Source organism: Prunus avium, chromosome 2 (genome assembly GCF_965620075.1).
Source record: "Prunus avium chromosome 2, drPruAviu1.hap1.1, whole genome shotgun sequence".
NCBI lineage: Eukaryota > Viridiplantae > Streptophyta > Magnoliopsida > Rosales > Rosaceae > Prunus > Prunus avium.
Window position 1 is genome coordinate 40,136,350 of NC_142285.1, and position 20,326 is coordinate 40,156,675.

At 36.1% G+C, this 20,326-nt stretch overlaps 2 protein-coding genes and 1 pseudogene across 2 annotated transcripts; 2 read left to right on the forward strand and 1 right to left on the reverse strand.

Moving 5' to 3' along the window:
- Window positions 1-9,747: 9,747 nt before the first annotated feature.
- Window positions 9,748-10,434, forward strand: LOC110749737 (F-box/kelch-repeat protein At3g06240-like). Its single transcript, XM_021949907.2, has one exon. It carries the CDS (start codon window positions 9,748-9,750, stop codon window positions 10,432-10,434), a length of 687 nt encoding a protein of 228 aa, XP_021805599.2.
- Window positions 10,435-10,926: 492 nt separating this feature from the next.
- Window positions 10,927-13,301, reverse strand: LOC110749736 (omega-3 fatty acid desaturase, chloroplastic-like; annotated as a pseudogene).
- A 2,913-nt stretch (window positions 13,302-16,214) lies between these two features.
- On the forward strand, window positions 16,215-19,904 carry LOC110749711 (xylan O-acetyltransferase 1). Its single transcript, XM_021949872.2, has 5 exons — window positions 16,215-17,324; window positions 17,428-17,599; window positions 17,890-18,089; window positions 18,185-18,343; window positions 19,276-19,904. Exons 1-5 carry the CDS (start codon window positions 16,639-16,641, stop codon window positions 19,622-19,624), a joined length of 1,566 nt encoding a protein of 521 aa, XP_021805564.1. The 5' UTR covers window positions 16,215-16,638; the 3' UTR covers window positions 19,625-19,904.
- Window positions 19,905-20,326: the final 422 nt, after the last annotated feature.

Genomic DNA, 20,326 nt, shown 5'->3' on the forward strand with positions numbered 1-20,326 from the left:
TGAGAGCAAAGAAGGAGACCGTCTATTTTCTGGATCCACTGCCTGGAAATCGAGTGGTGGATGAGGACGGGAAAAACATAGTGAATAGTGCTTTAAAAATGTATAATTCACACATAGGCAGAGTAGGCCGTAAAGCACCTCTTTGGAAAACTCTGCCCGGCACTCCAAAGCAACCAAGCAGTGTAGAATGCGGGTATTATGTGATGCGCTTTATGAGAGACATCATCTTCGATCCTTCCCTGGAATTTGAGAAGATGGTAAGAAGAAAATTTTCAGATTTATTTTTATGTGGGTTTTTATATTATCAACGACGGCAAATTAAAAATAACGGCGTTGAAAATATATACTACGTCGTTAAATGAAAAATAGCGTCGTCTGTGAGATTAATCTTTGTTTATGGACTGCAGTTTGCCAAGGGAAAGGATCAAGCGCCATACCCCCAAGCTGCCATTGAAGAAGTTAGGAAAGAATGGGCAGAGTTTGTTTGTGTTCATATGGAGTAGAGGAATTTTAGCATACTTAAACATTTTTATAAAATGTACAAATTTTGTTAGAATTAGACAAGTTTTTGTACAAAATTGGTTAGAATTAGACATAAACATTCTTAAACATTCTTTATTTCCCTATGAATTTCAAATAGGTTTTCATTATTTTTAAAAAACGGAAATTGTGTGACCGACGTGTAAACGCACTTGCAACGACATAATTCTATAGAATACCGTCGTCTTTATAACTATCAAAATTCAAAATATTCAAAATAAATTTAAAATATAACCAAAAAATGCACCGTCAACCTCCCTGTAAATTTGTTGAGGTTTTCAGGTTGTGAAAAACCCAAGATCACGCTGAACCAAATTTGTTGAGGTTTTCATGTTGTGAAAAACCGTAGTTTTTTAAAAAGACGTTGAACACACATAACAACGTCTCAGTTTTAAAAAGCGACGTAAAAGGATTTTCAAACGACGTTGTTGGTTCTATAGACGACGTTGTTTTCTTGATTTTAGACGGCGAGAAGTTAATAGTTTAGGTCGTGGAAAATGGTTTGTACGTCATTTTCTGTGTAAAAATGGCCATGGTTTTAACTTTAAACGACGTTTGTTTAAAAATTACGTCGTTTATTATAATTTAAAACGTCGTTAATTTATTAACGCCGACGTGGTTTGTGGGTTTTTTAAATAATATTTTATTCTATTTAATTCGAAATATTCATAATAAATTTAAAATAAATCCAAAAAATGCAACGTCAACTCCTATGAAGTCATTGAGATATTTTCTTCCCCCTTAAGCTTTAAAAAATTAAGTTTGAGTTATACAAATTTAAAATTACCACCAAAAAGAAAAATGGTTTCATGAGTCACAACATCACTTATACTTTCATGGTTTAGGGTTTAGGGTTTAGGGGGATAAAGGTTTATTTTTGGGGTTTAAGGTTTATGGTTAATATATATTAGGCAGTAAAACCATAAACCCTTTTCTAAAATTATTTAAACATATATATATATATAATTTAGGGTTTATATTTTATGGTTTAGGGTTTAGGGTATAGATGTAATAAGCGTCATGTTTATTTATATTGTTAACGACGGTTTTTTTGTTTTCCGTCGATGATTATCGAAGTGCGCATTTCTAAACCGTGGTTTCTTTAAAATGACGTTGTACACACATAACAACGTCATAGTTTTTACAAAGCGACGTAAAAGGGTTTTCAAACCGTCGTATTATAAATATATAACGACGATAAATAATTCATAACAGACGTAGTTATCACAACTGCCGAACGACTGTGTATTTTAATAAACGGACGTGGTTGCTTTGGCGTTCTGAAAACGACGTCGTTCTCTTTTTAATACTCGCCAAATGACTTTTGGATTTCTGATGTAGTTATGACGGCGCTTGTTTATCTAAAATGACGTTGATTATTAAAATATGACGTCGCTATGTATATTAGAACCGACGTTGTACTTCGATAATTTGTTTAAATATGATTTTTTCACGCGTTTTTTAAACTCTCAGTTTTCAATTAGGGTTGCAGAATGATTCCTCACAAGAAATTGTCTTTCTGAAAGCAAATGGGTTTGCAGAATGATTCCTCACAAGACCAAGCATGGGTTTGCTACATCCTCCCGTGTAGCAAGGGTGAAACCAGCTTGAGAACCTGCATGAGTGTTCCTGATGCTCGCAGAGACGGACTCAGGTGGTGGCTGTAGCTGGGAGTGGGCTTGAGGTTCAGAATGAGTATGTGGTGTCTATTCATTCTGAACCTCAAGCCCACTCCCAGCTTCACCCCAAAGGCACAACCCACAACAGGTTCTAAGGCTGGTTCCACCTTGCTACACAGGAGTTTTGAAGTTGATCACTGTGGAAAAGGGGACTACAATGTAACCAGGAATCGAGGAGTGAGGGTTCACACTTTGTTGATTTTGATTTTGATTTTGATTTTGATTTTGATTTTGATTTTGATTTTCAGGAATCGAGGCTGTGCAGGAGCTTGAGAACAAGAGGAAGGAGAGGGCCCAACTTGCATATGAGAGGAAGAAACAGTTGAACATATATTTGCCACGATGTATTTGCCAAATTTGTGTACATATATTGTGTAAATATTTAACACGAAGAGATTTGCCTTTTAAGATGAAAATGTTGTTGAGGATTGAGAATTAAATTTTGTTTTGTGTTAAGAAAGATATTACCAAAATAAAAGAATAATTAATTAATTTTAAAAAGCTATAAAAATAAGACGGCGGTTTACAGAGAAGGCAGACGTATAAATTGAAAAAATACGACGGTAATTTTTTACTTAGGACGTGGTAAATAAACACGACAGTAGTGTTGTAGGTACCGTCGTAGTATACTCCAAAATAATAAGTCGATAAATTAATCTCTCGCGTCATGGTATATTATTTAACACGTCGTTTTTTTTAATATACCGACGTGTATTAATTACATTATACACGTTTAGGTCGTGGAAAATGGTTTGTACGTCGTTTTCTGTGTAAAAATGGCCATGGTTTTAACTTTAAACGACGATTGTTCAAAAATTACGTCGTTTATTATAATTTAAAACATCGTTAATTTATTAACACCGACATGATTTGTGGGTTTTTAAATAATATTTTATTCTATTTAATTCGAAATATTCATAATAACTAGTACTTCTAGTTATTCCCAGTTTCTCAGCTGGAAATTCAGAATGTAAGAAATACTTTATTGTGTGAATCTTGTATTCTTAAATTGTTGTTTTGTTGTTTCCTAAATCGAATTAGGCTGTTACTTACGAAACCAGTTGCAGCCTACGAATAAAAATCAGGGAGAGAGAGAGAGAGAGAGAGAGAGAGAGTGAGTGAGAGAGTGTGTGTGTTTGAATACTCACGACATGAGAATCCCGGAGAACTGATCTGAAGGATTCAAACTCTCATCGCTGCAAACAACGAAAATTTGACTCGGATTTTCCGGAATGAAAAACACTAAAAGTTTTTATGTCTTTATATGTAATGGACCAATTTATTCAAAGAATTTGCGCCACTTAATTTTCTGGGCAATGGGCTCTGGGCCCAGGCCCGACACTTCAACCCCAAGGGAAATAGGACTTCGTTTCCTCTTTTTTGGGGGAAAGTCATGTTTGCATGTATATAAATAGGACTTTGAGGCTGTGAAATAAACCCTGAAAGTGAAAAAGAAAGAGACGGTACACAGAAATAAAGAGCCAAGAGCGCCAAGTTTGTAGTATAGAAAATGCCATCATTAGCTGATCTCATCCGTAGTAATGATGTTGTATGGAAGGACAATCGTGTTGTGTACAAGTACCGCAGAATTATTCGGTTAGTATCCTAACAATTGTACACCTATCTCTTTTTTTGTTTCTTTTTCTTTTTCTTATAGTTCCAATATATAATTCTATACGTCATTAACGTGTACTATTTTTATTCTTTTTCACAGTGACATTATTGAGCTATTTGCCGAATTCATGCTCTACGATCAATATTGCCATTGGGATATTCGACACATAAATATCGTTGATGATCGAGTTCGGAAGGATAGTATTTTAAATCCTGATAGTGGACCTATCATGAGAAGAAAGTGTAAGACGCAATTCATATCCATGGTTCGAGACATACTTGGGAATGATAACAATAAAAGGGAGCTAAACCACTTTTATAAAATGGCTAACCATGGGTAAGGAAACAATTTAACTAACTCTTTCTTGCTCTTTTTTCCTTTTATTACTATTTTTTTAATGGAATATTTTTATTTTTATTTGTAGTGTGGATTTTATGGAATTATGGCATCACCCACTACTCATGTCATGTGATGAGAGATTCTATTTCCCTATGCATGCCTTCTTAAGACTTCTTTTTTTTTTTGGTCGAAGCCTTCTTAAGACTTCAACATGTGCCAAAATGGAAAGAGGACTACACTACATCCTACTCGAGGTTTATTAATATCAGGGAAAACTTGGACAAATCCAATTATTCTTGGGCTTTTCAGGAAATTTACGAGGACAAAACGTATGGACATGTTAATTATGGAGATGATGTCGTGGGATTGCTTGCTTACTCAAACTACGTAATCAATCATATCGGTGAAAAGTTGGCATTGGTATGATGTAACATTATTTACTTTGTAAATTTGTTAATACAAATATAATAGATAGAAAGTATCTTAACATATCATTTTTTTCTTCTTCTAGAAAACACATGAAGTAGAAGAAGAGCTTACTTCAATGTTTCCTGAACGACTCACAGATTTATATGATTTCTTTGTTAAGAAAAGCATTAGCATGCGGTTCTTAGCGAGGTAAGGTTTCCTACTTAATGTTTTTTTTTAATTCTATTTTTTTCCCTTCTAACATCTAACCCATCATATTTGTTTTTGTCAGTTTCGACGAAGACGTTTGATGATCATCAACTCCATCTTATCCTGGCAGCAACAGAAAGAAGTATTTGATGCTTAGAACGTTGGGAAGCTTGGAGACACAAATGTGAATGGATCTTTTTCAAACCTAAGGAGATATATATATATATATATATATATATATTTCATATCGATTTCTTAGAGTGGTGTGAGAGTTGTTAGTTGATATGCTTTAGAAGTACAGGGTTTACAACCCATAAATATTTACATTTTTTGGATTTGTTTTATTCCTATAATTAAATTGATTGCAAAAGGAGTCTAACCCAATGAAATCCTTATTTTTTAAAACAAAAAGTTTTATTAACAACTTAAACTTGGTCCAAAATTTCTGATTGTAGAAGAAACTAAAAACTCACGGCAGCAAACTCACAAACAACAAACAGACCAAACACCAAATGATGGCACGCAGATGAAAGGCACGCAGATGAAACCCAAAGAAAATCAAGCAAGAAAACACTCACTCAAGAACTCACACAGACTCAGAAGAGAATAGAAGGAAGAAGACAGAAGCTAAAACTGATAAGCTTCGTTCTATCTATTTTTTTTTTTAAGTTTCAACCAACAACAGCCGCACTTAATACAAATAGAGGCAACGCCTCTTTTAAGAGAAAGAGAGAGACCTTTCAGCAAAAACAATAAAAACATTCTAGAGACAAGTGAGCACACGGCCGACAGCCTGCCTAATACAAAACTAGCCACAGTAGCCTCACTCCTTGAGCCAATAAACAAAACACATCTGACATAAAGCATGGGCATGCTTTTACAAAGTGAATAAAGTATTAAAAGTGGCTTTGAATTCGGTGGACTTGGTTTAACTCTCAACAGCCTCCCTTAAACCAAGCTCATCATAGCTCTCCATTCCCATCATCTTCTTCAGCTTCATGAACGCATCCATCTTGAGACCCTTTGTAAATATATCTGCAATCTGTTCTCCAGTTGGACAATATTGGACTTCAACCACCTTGTCATTTACCAAATCCCGAATGTAGTGGAACTTCACAGGTATATGTTTAGTCCTCCCATGAAAAACAGGATTCCTTGCCAATGCAATCGCTGAATTATTGTCACAATAAATTGTTGTGGGGCTTTTCTGTTCATGATGAAGATCACCAAGTAATTGGCGCAACCATACTGCCTGTGTAGCAGAATTTGTGGCTGCAATATACTCTGCTTCAGTAGATGAAAGGGCTACAACTTGCTGCTTCTTTGATGACCAAGAAATCACTCCAGAACCAATATGAAATGCATAGCCAGAAGTACTTTTTGCACTATCAACATCACCAGCCCAGTCACTGTCCGTGTATCCTACCAGCTTCACAGGACAATTAGCTGAATAGAAAATACCATCACTTTGAGTTCCTTTGACATATCTCAAAATTCTTTTTACTGCCTGCATATGTGACTGTCTTGGACTTTCCATAAATCTACTAATTAGCCCAACACCAAATGTGATATCTGGCCTAGTAGCATTTAAATAACGCAAGCTACCAACCAACTGTTTGAAAAATGTTGGATTAACCAACTTTCCAGCTCCATCTCTCTGCAGCTTCAATCTTTCTTGAACTGGAGTTGAAATTGGCTTGCATGCCTCCATTCTAAACCGTTTGAGGATGTCACCAGCATATTTCTTTTGAGAAATAAAAGTCCCTTGTTCAGTTTGTTTCACCTCAATACCAAGAAAATAACACATCAACCCCATATTAGTCATCTCAAATTGAGATGCTAAAGCCTCCCTGAATTCTACAACCAATCTCATATTATTTCCTGTAATTATCAAGTCATCCACATACAGACAGACAATAACAATATCCCCTTGCTGATTATTTTTGACATACAAAGTATGTTCATATAGACACCTTTGAAACTTGTGCTCCATGAAGTAAGAATCAATTCTGGTGTACCATGCCCTTGGAGCTTGTTTAAGGCCATACAAAGCCTTTTTCAGCTTATACACCATATCATCTTGCCCTTTTTTCACATAACCTGCTGGTTGCTCAAGATAAACCTCTTCTTCCAAAGTTCCATTCAAAAATGCAGATTTTACATCCATTTGGAATATCTTCCAAGCATTATGGGCAGCAAGAGAAATAACCATTCTAACAGTATCAAGCCTAGCAACAGGAGCAAAAACCTCAAAATAATCAATACCTGGTTTTTGCTTGTAGCCTTTAGCTACTAACCTTGCCTTGAAACGATCCACATCTCCATTTGGCTTGTACTTTGTCTTGTATACCCATTTAACTCCAATAGGTGTCTTTCCTTCAGAAAGAGAAGTAAGCTCCCAAGTGTCATTCTTTTCAATTGCATAAATCTCTTCACCCATTGCTTTGATCCAGTGTTCATGTTCACATGCCTCCTCAAATGATAGAGGATCACAATCTGCATATAGGGCAAAATTCACAATTTCTTCATCTGAGGCAACATTTCCTGTTCCCATTTGATAATCTTGGAAACGAGATGGCAATCGATGCTCACGTGTTGACCTTCTTGGCTCAACTTCCTGTTGAATTTCTGGTTCATTTACTTGTTGATCATCTCCAAAATTATAATTATCAGCTGCTGGAAAATATGTTGCAGGTCTGCTTTCATTCAAGGACCAATCCCAAGTTCCTTGCTCATCAAAAATGACATCCCTGCTGATTATAACCTTCTCTGTCTTTGGATTATAAAGCTTGTAGCCTTTTGTGACTGTGCTGTAGCCAATAAAAATGCATTTTTCTGCCTTCTCATCAAGTTTCTTTCTAATATGATCTGGGACATGGGAATAAGCAATACATCCAAACACACGAAGATGCTAAATATTTGGCTTCCTGCCACTCCAAACTTCATAAGGAGTTCTTCCATTCACACTTCTGCTAGGAGCCCTATTCAAAATATACACAGCACAAGCAACAGCTTCTGCCCAAAAATACTTAGGCAAATTCTTCAATTTCAGCATACATCTCACTGATCGGTTCATAATTGTATATCATTTTGTACCCTTTTAGCTTATGATTTGGTTATGTTATTGAGTTAAACTTGTGCTTTTAATCCATTTTCTGTTTTGATAAGTCCATAATTTCATACACTTGCTTGCCTTCTTTACTTAGTGATTTTGCTTAGTTTCTCTTTATTTTGAGTCACTTACCTCTATTTGTGTGTTTTGTAGGTTAAGATAGCAAGAGATCACATTTGATGCAATCCATGCATGTTAAGGGCTGATTGGCAAAGAGCAAGAGCTTAAAGACAAAACCAAAGTTGGGCCACACTTCTTGTCAGTCCAGTTTCGTAAGTCACCTTGCAGGTCTCATTTCAGCAATCTGCACAACTCGGATGAGGAGACATTCTTCATAGAAGTTGTTCAATTGGGTGTTTAGTATAACATATCCAAACTTCAGCCCAATTGAACATATGTGGAGTCCTTAGCCCGTCCAACACTGAACCATGCTCAGGAGGATTTGCAGCTGCCAGCTTTGAGCCTTGTCTCCTCCTTTAAGCCATGTGCCTCACCCATGCTGCAACTGACTTTGGATCCAACATAATGAGTGAAGTGGGGAGGCATTCCAACTATGAAATTCTAAAGGAGCAAGTTGGTACATGCTGGAGCTATTATAGAGAAAGCATGTGCATGCATGTAAAGCAAAGAAATGAAATGAAGTCAATTCCAGTCTCTGTTCGGCTGCCAACTTGCAAGGCCCAAAACGCACACTTCTACTGCTCCGATGGGAATACTTTCTTCATAGAAGTTGTTCCAATGGGTGTCTAGTATAACATATCCAAATTTGAGCACCATTGGATACGTTTTGAAACCTCTGGCCTTCCTACACCAAGACTGGTTCAGAAAACTCGTTTTTCAGCAACCAAAAGGCAACCACATGGGTTGGCAACCAAAAGGCAACCACATGGGTTGGCAGCAAAGGCAGCCACAACTGATCACCTTTGAACCCATGTGAAGATGCTTGAGGTGCAGCAAAAGATGAAGGATGGTGTGGGAGTTCATCATGATGTTCCTCCCTCTTAGCCCTATAAATAGAGAAGCCTTCAAGCTTCAAAACACACCCCAAGGGGGGGAGCTCTCAAACACTTCTCTAGAGCTCCCTTCCCTTCTCTCCCTCAAATTCTCTTAGTTTCCTTTCTAGTTTTCAATTGTTGTAATGAAATATTTGTGCTGAAATTCTCCTTAAGTTTTTCAAGTTCTACTTTACTTTTATTTGTAATGTACATTCTTTCTTAAGTATTCAAGTTTAATTAGTTTCCAAGTTTCAATTATGATTTTTGTTCTTATTCATTATGCTTATAAGTTAATATGCTAGTTTGAATGATTGATCACCATTTAGGCTTGCATGTTAGCTATCTTGGTTTGAATTAAGAGTAGACACCATGCTTTAATTCGAATTGAACTATGAATAGGAAGAGTATGTATGGACATTCGACAACAAGGATTAGATACATGCTTGGTTGTTTAAATTTTTCTTCTATGCTTAATGGGTTCCTAATGCTTAGTTTTAGGTTAGACAACAAATATTTTAATTGGATAATTAAATAATTATCCTAGTGTAATTAGGATAAATAGAAATATACATTAATTTATTTCCTAATTTAATTTGATTTCCAACATGCATTAGGGTTTAGGACGTTGAATTAAAATATTAGAAGATATCTATTTGTATATAAATAGGGGAGCTGGATGAGCAATTGAAGACATATAACAAATATTTTCATCTCCAAAATCCGTACATTAGTCTTGATCAAGTGAACAACTTCTTGCGGATCCAATTCTTGATGGACGCCTTACCCACGGAAATTCATCAAGTACCTCGACTTTTTCTTCTTTCTCCCTCTCCCTTTGGTGAACAAAGGATGCACCCATTGAAATACGATGGCGACTCATTGACAAAGAGCAAACATGCAATTGTTCCTCAATTAAAGTCCATGGGTTCTTATTATGAGCACGATTTTATTTTCTGCAACTTGTTTGGCTTTACGAGGGCTGATGTGAGGAATGGAAGATCATTTGTCTTGGTGAATCCTTTGAAGAGAGAAGTTCTAATGCTCCCAACTAAGAGTGACCTCCAAGTTCCACCTAATAGTTTCTGCAACAGTGATACTTTTGGCATGGGATTTGATAATATGACAAACACCTACAAGATTGTTCGTGTCTCCCGCTATCTAAAGGAGGACCGCCAGACAGTGGTGACGGCTGAAGTTCTTGTATTGGGGACAAGCTCATGGAAGGAGTTACCCTCAGCTCCCCCTTGCTATCCATCTTGCACTGTGGCAACATCTACACATGGAGCCGTGCATTGGCTGATTAGTGGAGATGACAAGTTGTCGGTACATATACTTTCTTTTGACTTCAAGAACGAGGAGTTCTATTGGACTCCTCATCCCCTTGCCTTAAAAATAAAGCTGGATCTTTCGCTTTTTGTTCACTTGCTTAATTTCAGGGGATCTTTGGCCCTAGTTGATGTTTCTTCGTCAGATATAGAGATATGGGTATTGGTATTGAAAAATTATGATGGTAAGAAGAAACATGAAGAAACATGAGTGGGTGCTAAATTACAAAATATTTATGCACAAACATCCTCTTCGTCTCGGGACTCATGCGTCTGGGGTTTTCGACTTTGGCGAGTGGGAGCACGGTATATTTTTCCACGAGGAGAACTATCTATGTAGGAGAAGTATATTCTTTGTGGATCTAACACGTAAGTCCATGAAGAGTGTACTACTCAAAGATAGACAAACTCATATGACGATCCATAGTTGTACCGACAATATGATTTCTCTAAAGAATTATGGGGATTTGGTTGAAGAAGAAGAACAATGGCACTCAAAGGTTATTCTATGAGAGTGAGACTAGAGGAAGTTTGTGATCTTATTATTACTATTTTATATTTTTCTTTTTTTAATATATCGGGAAAATTTTGAACTTCTGAACTCTTGTAACATTCATACAATTTTTAACGCCATGGCCAATTAGTTACTGGTGTGTCAAGTAATAATAAAATTAGAATACAGTGTTTTTTCATATAATATTAATCAAAACACTGACCCGCCGAGTTTCTTATCAGTTTGATAATATCCAACATCCCCAGTATCACTGACGTAATGATCACGTTTTATGCTTGTTATAAGTTAAGAAACTCCCAATAAGTGAAGTGGGAGAGGCCCAGATTTCTTTGGCTCTCTGTAGTACTTCCCAAGCACAGGCTTAGCTGCCGCCATCTGAAAAGATTAATATGAACAAGAACCATATCAAAATGGGGTACATAATTGAATTGATTTTTCCCAGCTAAATGGTGTTTAGGCATAAGTGGTACTCACTGCTTCTACTAAGCTATAGTGTGGGATTTAAGGGAACAGGTGATGTATGACATGGGTTCCAATGTCATGATGGATGTTGTTGATCAATCCGTAGTCTCGATGGAGGGTTGTCAATCATCCTCTTAGATAACTCCATTCCTGTTTGATAAATGCAGAACCAAACTTCAGCCTTATTCAGTTCAATAAGTGCTAAAGCGTTGACATTTCTCGGATAGGTGATAAATTGAACACTTTATCTTTCCACGATACCATGAGAGTTTGTCCTCATGGCCATGGTGATGCAAGTAAGTGACTAAGTCCAACCACATGACAAACAACAGCATTTGAACGTAAGTCCAAAGACATTAATGTGAGAATGGTAGAGATTTTCATTTTCTACCAATTATGTAGAAGCACAAGAAATAGAACATACCCGCCATAGAGCTTACGCATTTGGCCCGGACCCATTACGAAAGACAGACCGACTAGCAGCGCAGCCATTGCTGTCCAACAGGCATGGAGGTAATGATATTTTCCTTTCATTTGGGACAAACTATTCGCTCTTTGGATCAAAATGAGAGCCACTCTTTCCTGGACTCCGACTCCAATGTGATTGAAAGAAATCAGCATCATATACCCAATCAGAGAAAGAAATCCCCAAGCTCATTAATTATGTGTAAATAACTAAGAAGCAAGACAGGAGTCTCACCGGATAGAAAGGGTAAGCAAGCATAGGGAATGGCAAGGTGAACGTCAATATGTCTGAGTAGCCTTATCCAAAGTCTTCTATACTTTCTCAATTAACAGCAAAATCAGATGATGGATAGTACTAATTCAATGACTGAATGACTCAAAAGAGAGAACTATAACTGAAGAATTTTGAAGCCGATATTGAATGAAAGAATGTTGTGCCACTAAACGCAGGGTTTTTGTTGCCCCTTAGATATGCTTCTTTGAATCTCCCTTATATTTTGCAAGTAATAAGGGCAGTTTGGGATTTCTGTCACTTTTTAAAAAAGTTGCTTCTGTTGTGCTTTGAAAATAATTAGTTGTAAAGTAAACAAACAATATTTTTAAAGTGCTGTTAATACAAAAAGCATTGTCAAAACGGTTTGGTAAATTTTAATATAAAATTATTGTAACTGTGAATAATAACTAAAACAGACATGATGTTGAAAGTGTTACGCGCTAATCATATAGTGGTAGTGGTGGTGGTGGAGGTGGTGGTGGAGAGGATGGTGGTTGTGGAAGTGGAGGTGTAGGTGGAGGTGGTGGAGGTGGAAGAGGAGGTTGTAGTGGTGGCGGAGGAGGAGGAGAAGCAGTGGCGGATCTAGGAATTTTTCAGGGGAGGTGCAAAATCCTAATGTCACTCATAATTAAAACAAATAAGAGTAACTAATGGATTATAGTCTATATGGATATCAATTAATATGAACAAAATCCTTGTCATTGACATAGTTAGTTTACTAAAATTCATATTAAATATGAATAAAAATCCATGTCAATTACATAATTAATCTAACAAAAGTCAATACCAATTAATCTAACCAAAAGCACATGTAAATTGGAGGTCATGAAATAAAAGTACACGTGATTAAAAGTTTGGGGTAATTTTCGGTGAATTTTTTGGCACACATATGGGTTTTTAATGAATTTTTAAGCTAGGCCAATTAGAAATAGACATGTGTTGGCTTGCTATTGGCCATTTAAAAAAGAATCAAAATCAGAAGCACGCGGAGTCTTCTTCTTCCTTAAACTGTGCCTCTTCAACTTAACTTCAAATATTCAAGAAAAACTTCGAAAATTCATAACTTTGGTTGTGTAGCTTCGATTGATGAACCGTTTTCTCCTACATGCTTGTGAGATCGAGCCCAACAATATAAGGTAAATATTTAGGGTCTCACACAACAGCAAACAATACAACGTCTTTGAGGCATTTAGTCGAACAATTGGTGGGCACTAGCAAAGGGGCAAATTCCGGCATCCCCAAGGAAGTTTCCGGCGAGGGGAGGTGCAGCTGCACCTCCTTGCGCCTCTGTGGATCCGCCAGTGAGGAGAAGGATGTGGTGGTGGTAGTGGCAGTGGTGGTGGAGGTGGATGTGGTGGGTCATTTTTAAAAAATTAATGATGATATTTTGTGAATTAAAAAAATTCATCAAAGGTTCATCTCTGCTTCTTTTAAAAGTAGTTTTGAAAATAAACCCAGAGTCTACTTTTAAAAGTAGCTGTCAAAAGGCCACTGCTTTTAAAATAATCGGGATATTTTATTTTTACCCAACACCTTAAACTACTTAACTTTAAAGTGAAGCAGATTTTTGGCCAAAAAAAGCAATCCCATATGGAGAAGAAGAACTTGAAGAAGAAACAATTAGGGTTCAGGTAAGGTTCTAAAATAACACAAATTTCTATAAAATAACCGATATTAGAGAGAAACTACACAAATTTCTATTAATTCAACTCAATTTAGAAAAACAGCTACTTCGATGGAGATGTAAGCTTTGTAATGTAACCACTCTAGTCAAATAGAATGAAATCCAATGGGGTTTCTTTCTTCCAATGTAGCAAAAACAAACATGAGCAAGGGGAATGGTATCAACACTCATTAACACATAGTATTGAAAAACCTATGTTTAGTTAGTAGTATATATCCACACAAAAATTACTTGCCAATTTTAAGAATAAAGCATGCGGAAATAAATATTTATGTGTCGTAAGCCTTATACTTCTAAACCTAAAGCATCAAATCAATAGGAAAAATTAAGTACATTATTGTTGCAAGTAGATAATTATTATCTTCAATAACAAAAAAACATTAATATTATATATCCAACCAAACATTAATATTACACTAGGATAATTATTTAATTATCAAATTAAATTAGAAAATAAATATTTGCTCCTACTTATAACTTTCATTACGATATTAGGAAATAAATTAATGGCTATTTCTAATGCATGCTGGAAATCCAGTTAAGTTAGGAAATAAATTAATGCATATCTCTCAAAGAAGAATGAAATAATAGTATATCTCCCATATATAAATTGCATATTTTGCCTTTATACAAATTATACAAGTGATAATCTACTTCTAATCTAATCTAAACTACAGGAATGAGGATTCAAACTTGAGTAGAGTGGAGAGCATATCCTCTCTAACCCACTTGGCTAAGCTCATATATGCATGTTTTGCCTCTTAATATACAATGTATGTTTAAAATCCTCTAAACCCCAATAGAATTTTCTTAAATCAATAGAATAAAACCTTAAAATTTATTTTTTCAATTATATATACATTGTATTTAGGCTTCATCCAAACTATTTTAGAGGCTATAATTATTTCGGCCCTACAAACCTTCTCACTCTTAATTTGATGTTTCCTTTGTCTCCCTCATATTTCAAGTGTTAGAAAACCATCGCCGTCATACCTTTTTTTATTTCCATGCAAGAGCAGAACTTATTCTTTTTTTTTTTTAATGACGTATTTAGTTTTTATTTTTCATTTTCATGGATTGACATGAGCTGTAAAATGTCTGCGTTGAAGTGGTTTTGCTGAAGCATTTGGCTTGACTTGGAAAATAAGCAAACTCTCCACCCATCAAACTACCACGCAGATGAAGTACACAGCACAAACCAGAGAATGTTGGTATACTCACTACACGAAAACATAAAAAACAAAAGTAATTAAAAAAAGTGTTCCTTAGCCTTTACTTTTCTCAAACATAAAGTTATTCATAATTATTAGGATTTGTTGCTGTAAAACAAATCATTATGATCAAGAGCCTTCAATGATGCATCAACTATACGCTTGACCGGTTGAAGCTTTGTTGTTGTTGGGGACAAAGAAAGCTCACATGCATGCTATATGCCTAGACCATTCGAGACTGCATTTTACAACCCTATTTTCATATTCATAAGAAATAACTTCAATTTACCAACATGGTCTAGTTAGTGGAAAAGGCCTTGATTGTCGAGGGTTCGAATTTCCATAGTACCTTAGTAGTGTGCGTGTAAGAAACTTCATCCCTTTGTAGTTTAGACTATCGCTTCTATTAAAAAAAAGAAATAACTTTAATTTTCACAGTTTATTTACATGGACATAAATAAAAGGGTATGATTAGGTGACCTTTTTAAAAACTAATGCATGATTAGATGACTTTGGGCAAACTAATTATAATGAATTTTACAGTAATTAATATTTGTGGTTGTGGCCTAATAGTTTTAGACTTCAGACAAATTTTTTTTAATGTCTATGAAAAAACCTTTCTGTTAATTTAGTTTGTTCATTAGCAAATGTTATAATTTATGAGTTAGGTTGAGAGTAATTATTATTTTAGATTATTATAAATAAACCCAATCCTAGACACGTATTTATAAAAAAACCCACGCACTATTTAAACATAGAAACACACCCAAAATCAACCTCAAAATCAACAATTGTATATTTTTTGGGTGTGTTTATAAATGGGTTTTGAGTGTGTGTAATGATGGGTTTTGGGTGTGTTTATAAAGTGTTTTGGGTGTTGGGTTTTTTTATAATTTCAGACCCCATTTTAGGTGTTTTAGTGAAACTCCCTTATTATTTCCTATACCCTCTACTTCCTTACCCATGGCATAATAGGTTGAGAGTTATATATTATTATTTGGGAGAAAGTGGTTATATACAGTGACAAACAGGAGTTACATGCATGAATGGATTTAATAATAGCCAGCACAGGCTCAATCCAAAAAGGCAAAGCACATTATGGCCAAAGTTCATCACTCCTAAGAAGAATTTCAAGCACTGTTTCAACACAAAATCATAGTTTTGTGGACATGAATTAGTGAAAGGTGAAGGATGAAAATGGACAATGCTCATAAATCTATATCCATGGCCATCTGATTGAAACTATCCATCCTCCAACAGTGTTGACCAAACTATTTATTATTAGCCTTTTTGACTTCATAGAAATTTGAACTTTTTAAGAACTGTATATGACTGTTGAAGCTTCCCCATCAAAATCCACAGACAAAAACAGACTGCCTGCCTTTGTGTTGAGTGCTTAATTCCATATCATCACCACAACCTGCTGATCATTCTCATCTAACTGAGACTAAGACCAACTTGGCAAAGCTTTGAAATTACTTCTGTCTCTCTGTCTCTCTCTCTCTCTCTCTCCCTCTCTCTCTCTTTGGGCCAAGTTGAAGGAATTAGTTAGCCATGGCTTATAATAGAAATAAGCAAGCAGCAACTGAGAAAGACAATTCTCCCTCCACCAAAAGCCAAAGCCATTTCTTCAAGATAACCCCATTTCACCGAACACCCAATTAAACAAACTTAACCTAATAATACTAAATCAGCAAATCCACTTAAACTTAACTTCATGTTGTTCATTTCTTTCTTATATTTCCTTCTTTCTCCCTCTCCCACTCCATCTCTCACTACCTCTTCTTCTCCACTCTCTCTCTCTCATGCAGCTACCTCGCAGAAAAACGGCATTTCCCCTTGAATCTGTGTCAATGAAGGCACGCAAGAACAACAACCTCCCCATATTCGTGGTGGTCTTCTCAATATTCCTCTTTGGGATCTTCATGTACAATGAAGATGTGAAGTCCATTGCCGAATTTCCATTCTCAACGCCTAAGGCTCAGGAGCTCCAAGAAGATGAGTCAAAAGAGAGCAACCCTGTTCAAGAATCAAAACAGAGCATCCCTGTTCAAGAAACAAAAGAGAACACCCCTGTTCAAGAGACCAAACAGAGTGACTCTGTTCAAGAAACCAAACCGAGCGAAATCCAACACAGGGTTTCACTGAGTTCAAGAGCTCAATTGGAAGAAACCCAGTTGGAGAATAGCTCCGAGGAAACCCAAGAACCGGTTGATCTGAAATCCATCACGGAAAAAGACGATGAGCAGAAGATTGAATTGTTGGGTTCTCAACAACCAGAGGAAGAGGAAGAAGAGGAAGAGATTGAATTGCCTCCAGAAGACTGTGATTTGTTTAATGGAGACTGGGTTTTCGATCCTGTCACCCACCCTTTGTACAAAGAAGATGAATGCGAGTTTCTCACAGCGCAAGTGACTTGCATGAGAAATGGAAGAAAGGACTCTCTGTACCAACATTGGAGATGGCAGCCCAGAGATTGTAATCTTCCAAAGTAAGCATACATGCCTTTGATTCTCTGATTCCATCTTTTCACATTAATTTTGATTTTAATTTTAATTTCTGGGTTTAATGATGATGATTGTTGTGTGCTTAAGGTTCAATGCAAGGCTGTTGCTGGAGAAATTGAGAAACAAGAGGCTCATGTTTGTTGGAGACTCATTGAACAGAAACCAGTGGGAATCCATGATATGTTTTGCTCAGTCTATCATTCCTCCAGGCAGAAAGAACTTGACAAAGAATGGCTCTCTCTCTGTTTTCAGAATTGAGGTGCATAAAATCATCTTCTTCTTTACCCTTTTTTTTCTTCCCGTTCTCTTAATTTACTCAAGCAGAAAGTTATTTACACATGGCCCACCTTAGCTTTGTAGAAAAAGAACAATTATTTTTGTTTCATGCATGTAAGTCTGTCTGGCATTCCAGCAAGCCAACAGCTCTAGTGGTTAAGAATTGGCATATTTATGAGCAGCCGACACATATTTCTGAAACTGGATTATGATGTTTTGTTGTTTTTTTCTTCTTTTTATTTATAAAAAGTTTATTTGTTTATGTGGTTATAGGACTATAATGCTACAGTGGAGTTCTACTGGGCTCCATTTCTGGTGGAGTCGAATTCAGATGATCCCACAATGCACAGCATATTGAATCGTATAATCATGCCCAAATCAATCAAGAAGCATGGAGAAAACTGGAAGGGTGTGGATTTCCTCATCTTCAACACATACATTTGGTGGATGAACACTTTCAAAATGAAAGTTCTGTAAGTAGCTCATTTAATCACCTCAAAAAATATAAATAAATTCTGCCTCCAAATTAATAATGTTAATTTTATTTGTTGTTTTTTAATGACAAAAGACGAGGATCGTTCGATCAAGGGGCCACGGAGTTTGATGAGATCGAACGGCCTGTAGCGTATCGGAAGGTTATGAAGACATGGGCTAAATGGGTGGACAAGAACATTGACCCTAATCGGACCACTGTCTTCTTCACCAGCATGTCTCCTCTCCACATCAAGTAATTTTCACACTCCTTTACTATATTATTTTCTTATGCTTCAAAATGTGGAAACAGTTTTGCCAAAATATTTGCATTTTTATTTAAAAAAAAGAAAACGTAAAACAAAAGCATCGATAATAATTACGAATTAATATTCTCTGCATTTACAAGAGATTTATATAATCAAAGTCATTTGTCTCACTGGTAAGATAATACCAAGAAACAACTGTAAGTGTGTTCACCACATGGGCACTCAAGAATCTTAGTTTGGTGATTCTTGATTAGGGCCCTAATTAACTAATTTGTAATGGTTTTAGATTTAAACAAAGATTAGAGCTTTAGTGCCAACTTTTTAATGTAACTTTACCCGATTGTAAATTTCAATTTACCCAACTCTGCTTTCAATCAATTCATTGTGAATTTGTGAGGCAAGTCTTAGTCCTGGGCCAAGTATTCGTTCAGAAAGTGCATTTATAGCTCAGCTAACATTACTTTTTCTAATTGTCCAGAGGTTATGTGAAAGGGAAACAAGAATATAATAATACCCCCATTAGGTGAGCATGAGCTTTGGTGGTTGATAGTGGGTGTATGAATCCCCAAAACCTTTGATTAGACCCTAATTTATGGTTTTGGTTTTGGTTGGTTAACCACTACATATTTGATATTTCCAAATAACAATCATTGTATATAAATATATGTTAAACGAGTAGTTGTGCAACAGTCAGTCGAACATGAGCTCGTGATGCAACGACAAACAATCGTTGATCAAAGCAAGCTCACACAATAGCGTTTTCCACATAATATTATTGACATAATGAACATTACATGCGTGTTACACGAGTAATTGTGTCAGTTTCAGTCGAATGTTTAGTTGTTGTGCTAGCATCAGTCGCACATTGAACATTATTGACATAATTAAGTAATATTGTGCATGAAATGAAATGTAACAGGAGTTTGGATTGGGACAACCCAGATGGCATAAAATGTGCAAAAGAGACGACACCAGTTTTGAACGCAACAACTCCATTGGAGGTGGGCACAGATCGCAGGCTGTTTGTGATTTCAAGCAACATAACTCGATCAATGAAAGTGCCTGTTTACTTTCTTAACATCACAACCCTCTCTGAGTTTCGCAAAGATGCACATACCTCAGTCCATACAATCAGACAAGGCAAAATGTTAACACCAGAGCAGCAAGCAGACCCAGAAACTTATGCAGATTGCATCCATTGGTGCCTTCCTGGGTTGCCCGACACGTGGAACGAGTTTCTCTACACACGTATCATTTCCCGCTCTTGACACATAGGAAAAATTCATACTTGTCTTGTAATTTTTTGTTTTAATTTTGGGTCCAGTTCATGTAATTTCTCCTCAGTTTCTTCTTTTAATTTCGTATAGCTTGAATTTTAGGGTTCAACCTTTTTTTCTTCTTCTTTTTTGGTTCATTTTTCAACCAAATCTGACTGAGGTGAATGCTACTGTTCTGCCAAGTCTCACAATTTGCTAAGGCTGAAACGCCACCTGAATTGTATAATTCATATTCGAAAGAAAAATAAAGAAAATGCAAAACATTACTTCACATGTTTATTAACTCCTTTTCTTTTTAGTGTATTTATGTTTATTTATTTTTTAAACCAATACCACTGCATAATTGTGTTAATTAGGCAAAACTTATGATGGAGCTGTTTGAGGGCAGCTTTGACAAATAACAGGGGAATTCACCGTTGGTTTTTGCTTAGTTCTTACATTTCATAACAATTTTACTTCCCAAGCAAATAGAACATCATAGATCTTAGCAGAGCATGCCATCTTAACAAGGAGACATTTACCGTTTACCAAATACTTGCCCGCGCATAATTTTTCCTATTGGTTTCTTGTGATGCACACCATATGAAGAGAATTGTTTATGAATTAATTGGAGAAATGATTTTTTTTTATTTAAAGATTCCATGGAAAAGTAGGGGTTTATGCGTATATATGCCATTTTATTACAGTAGTTTA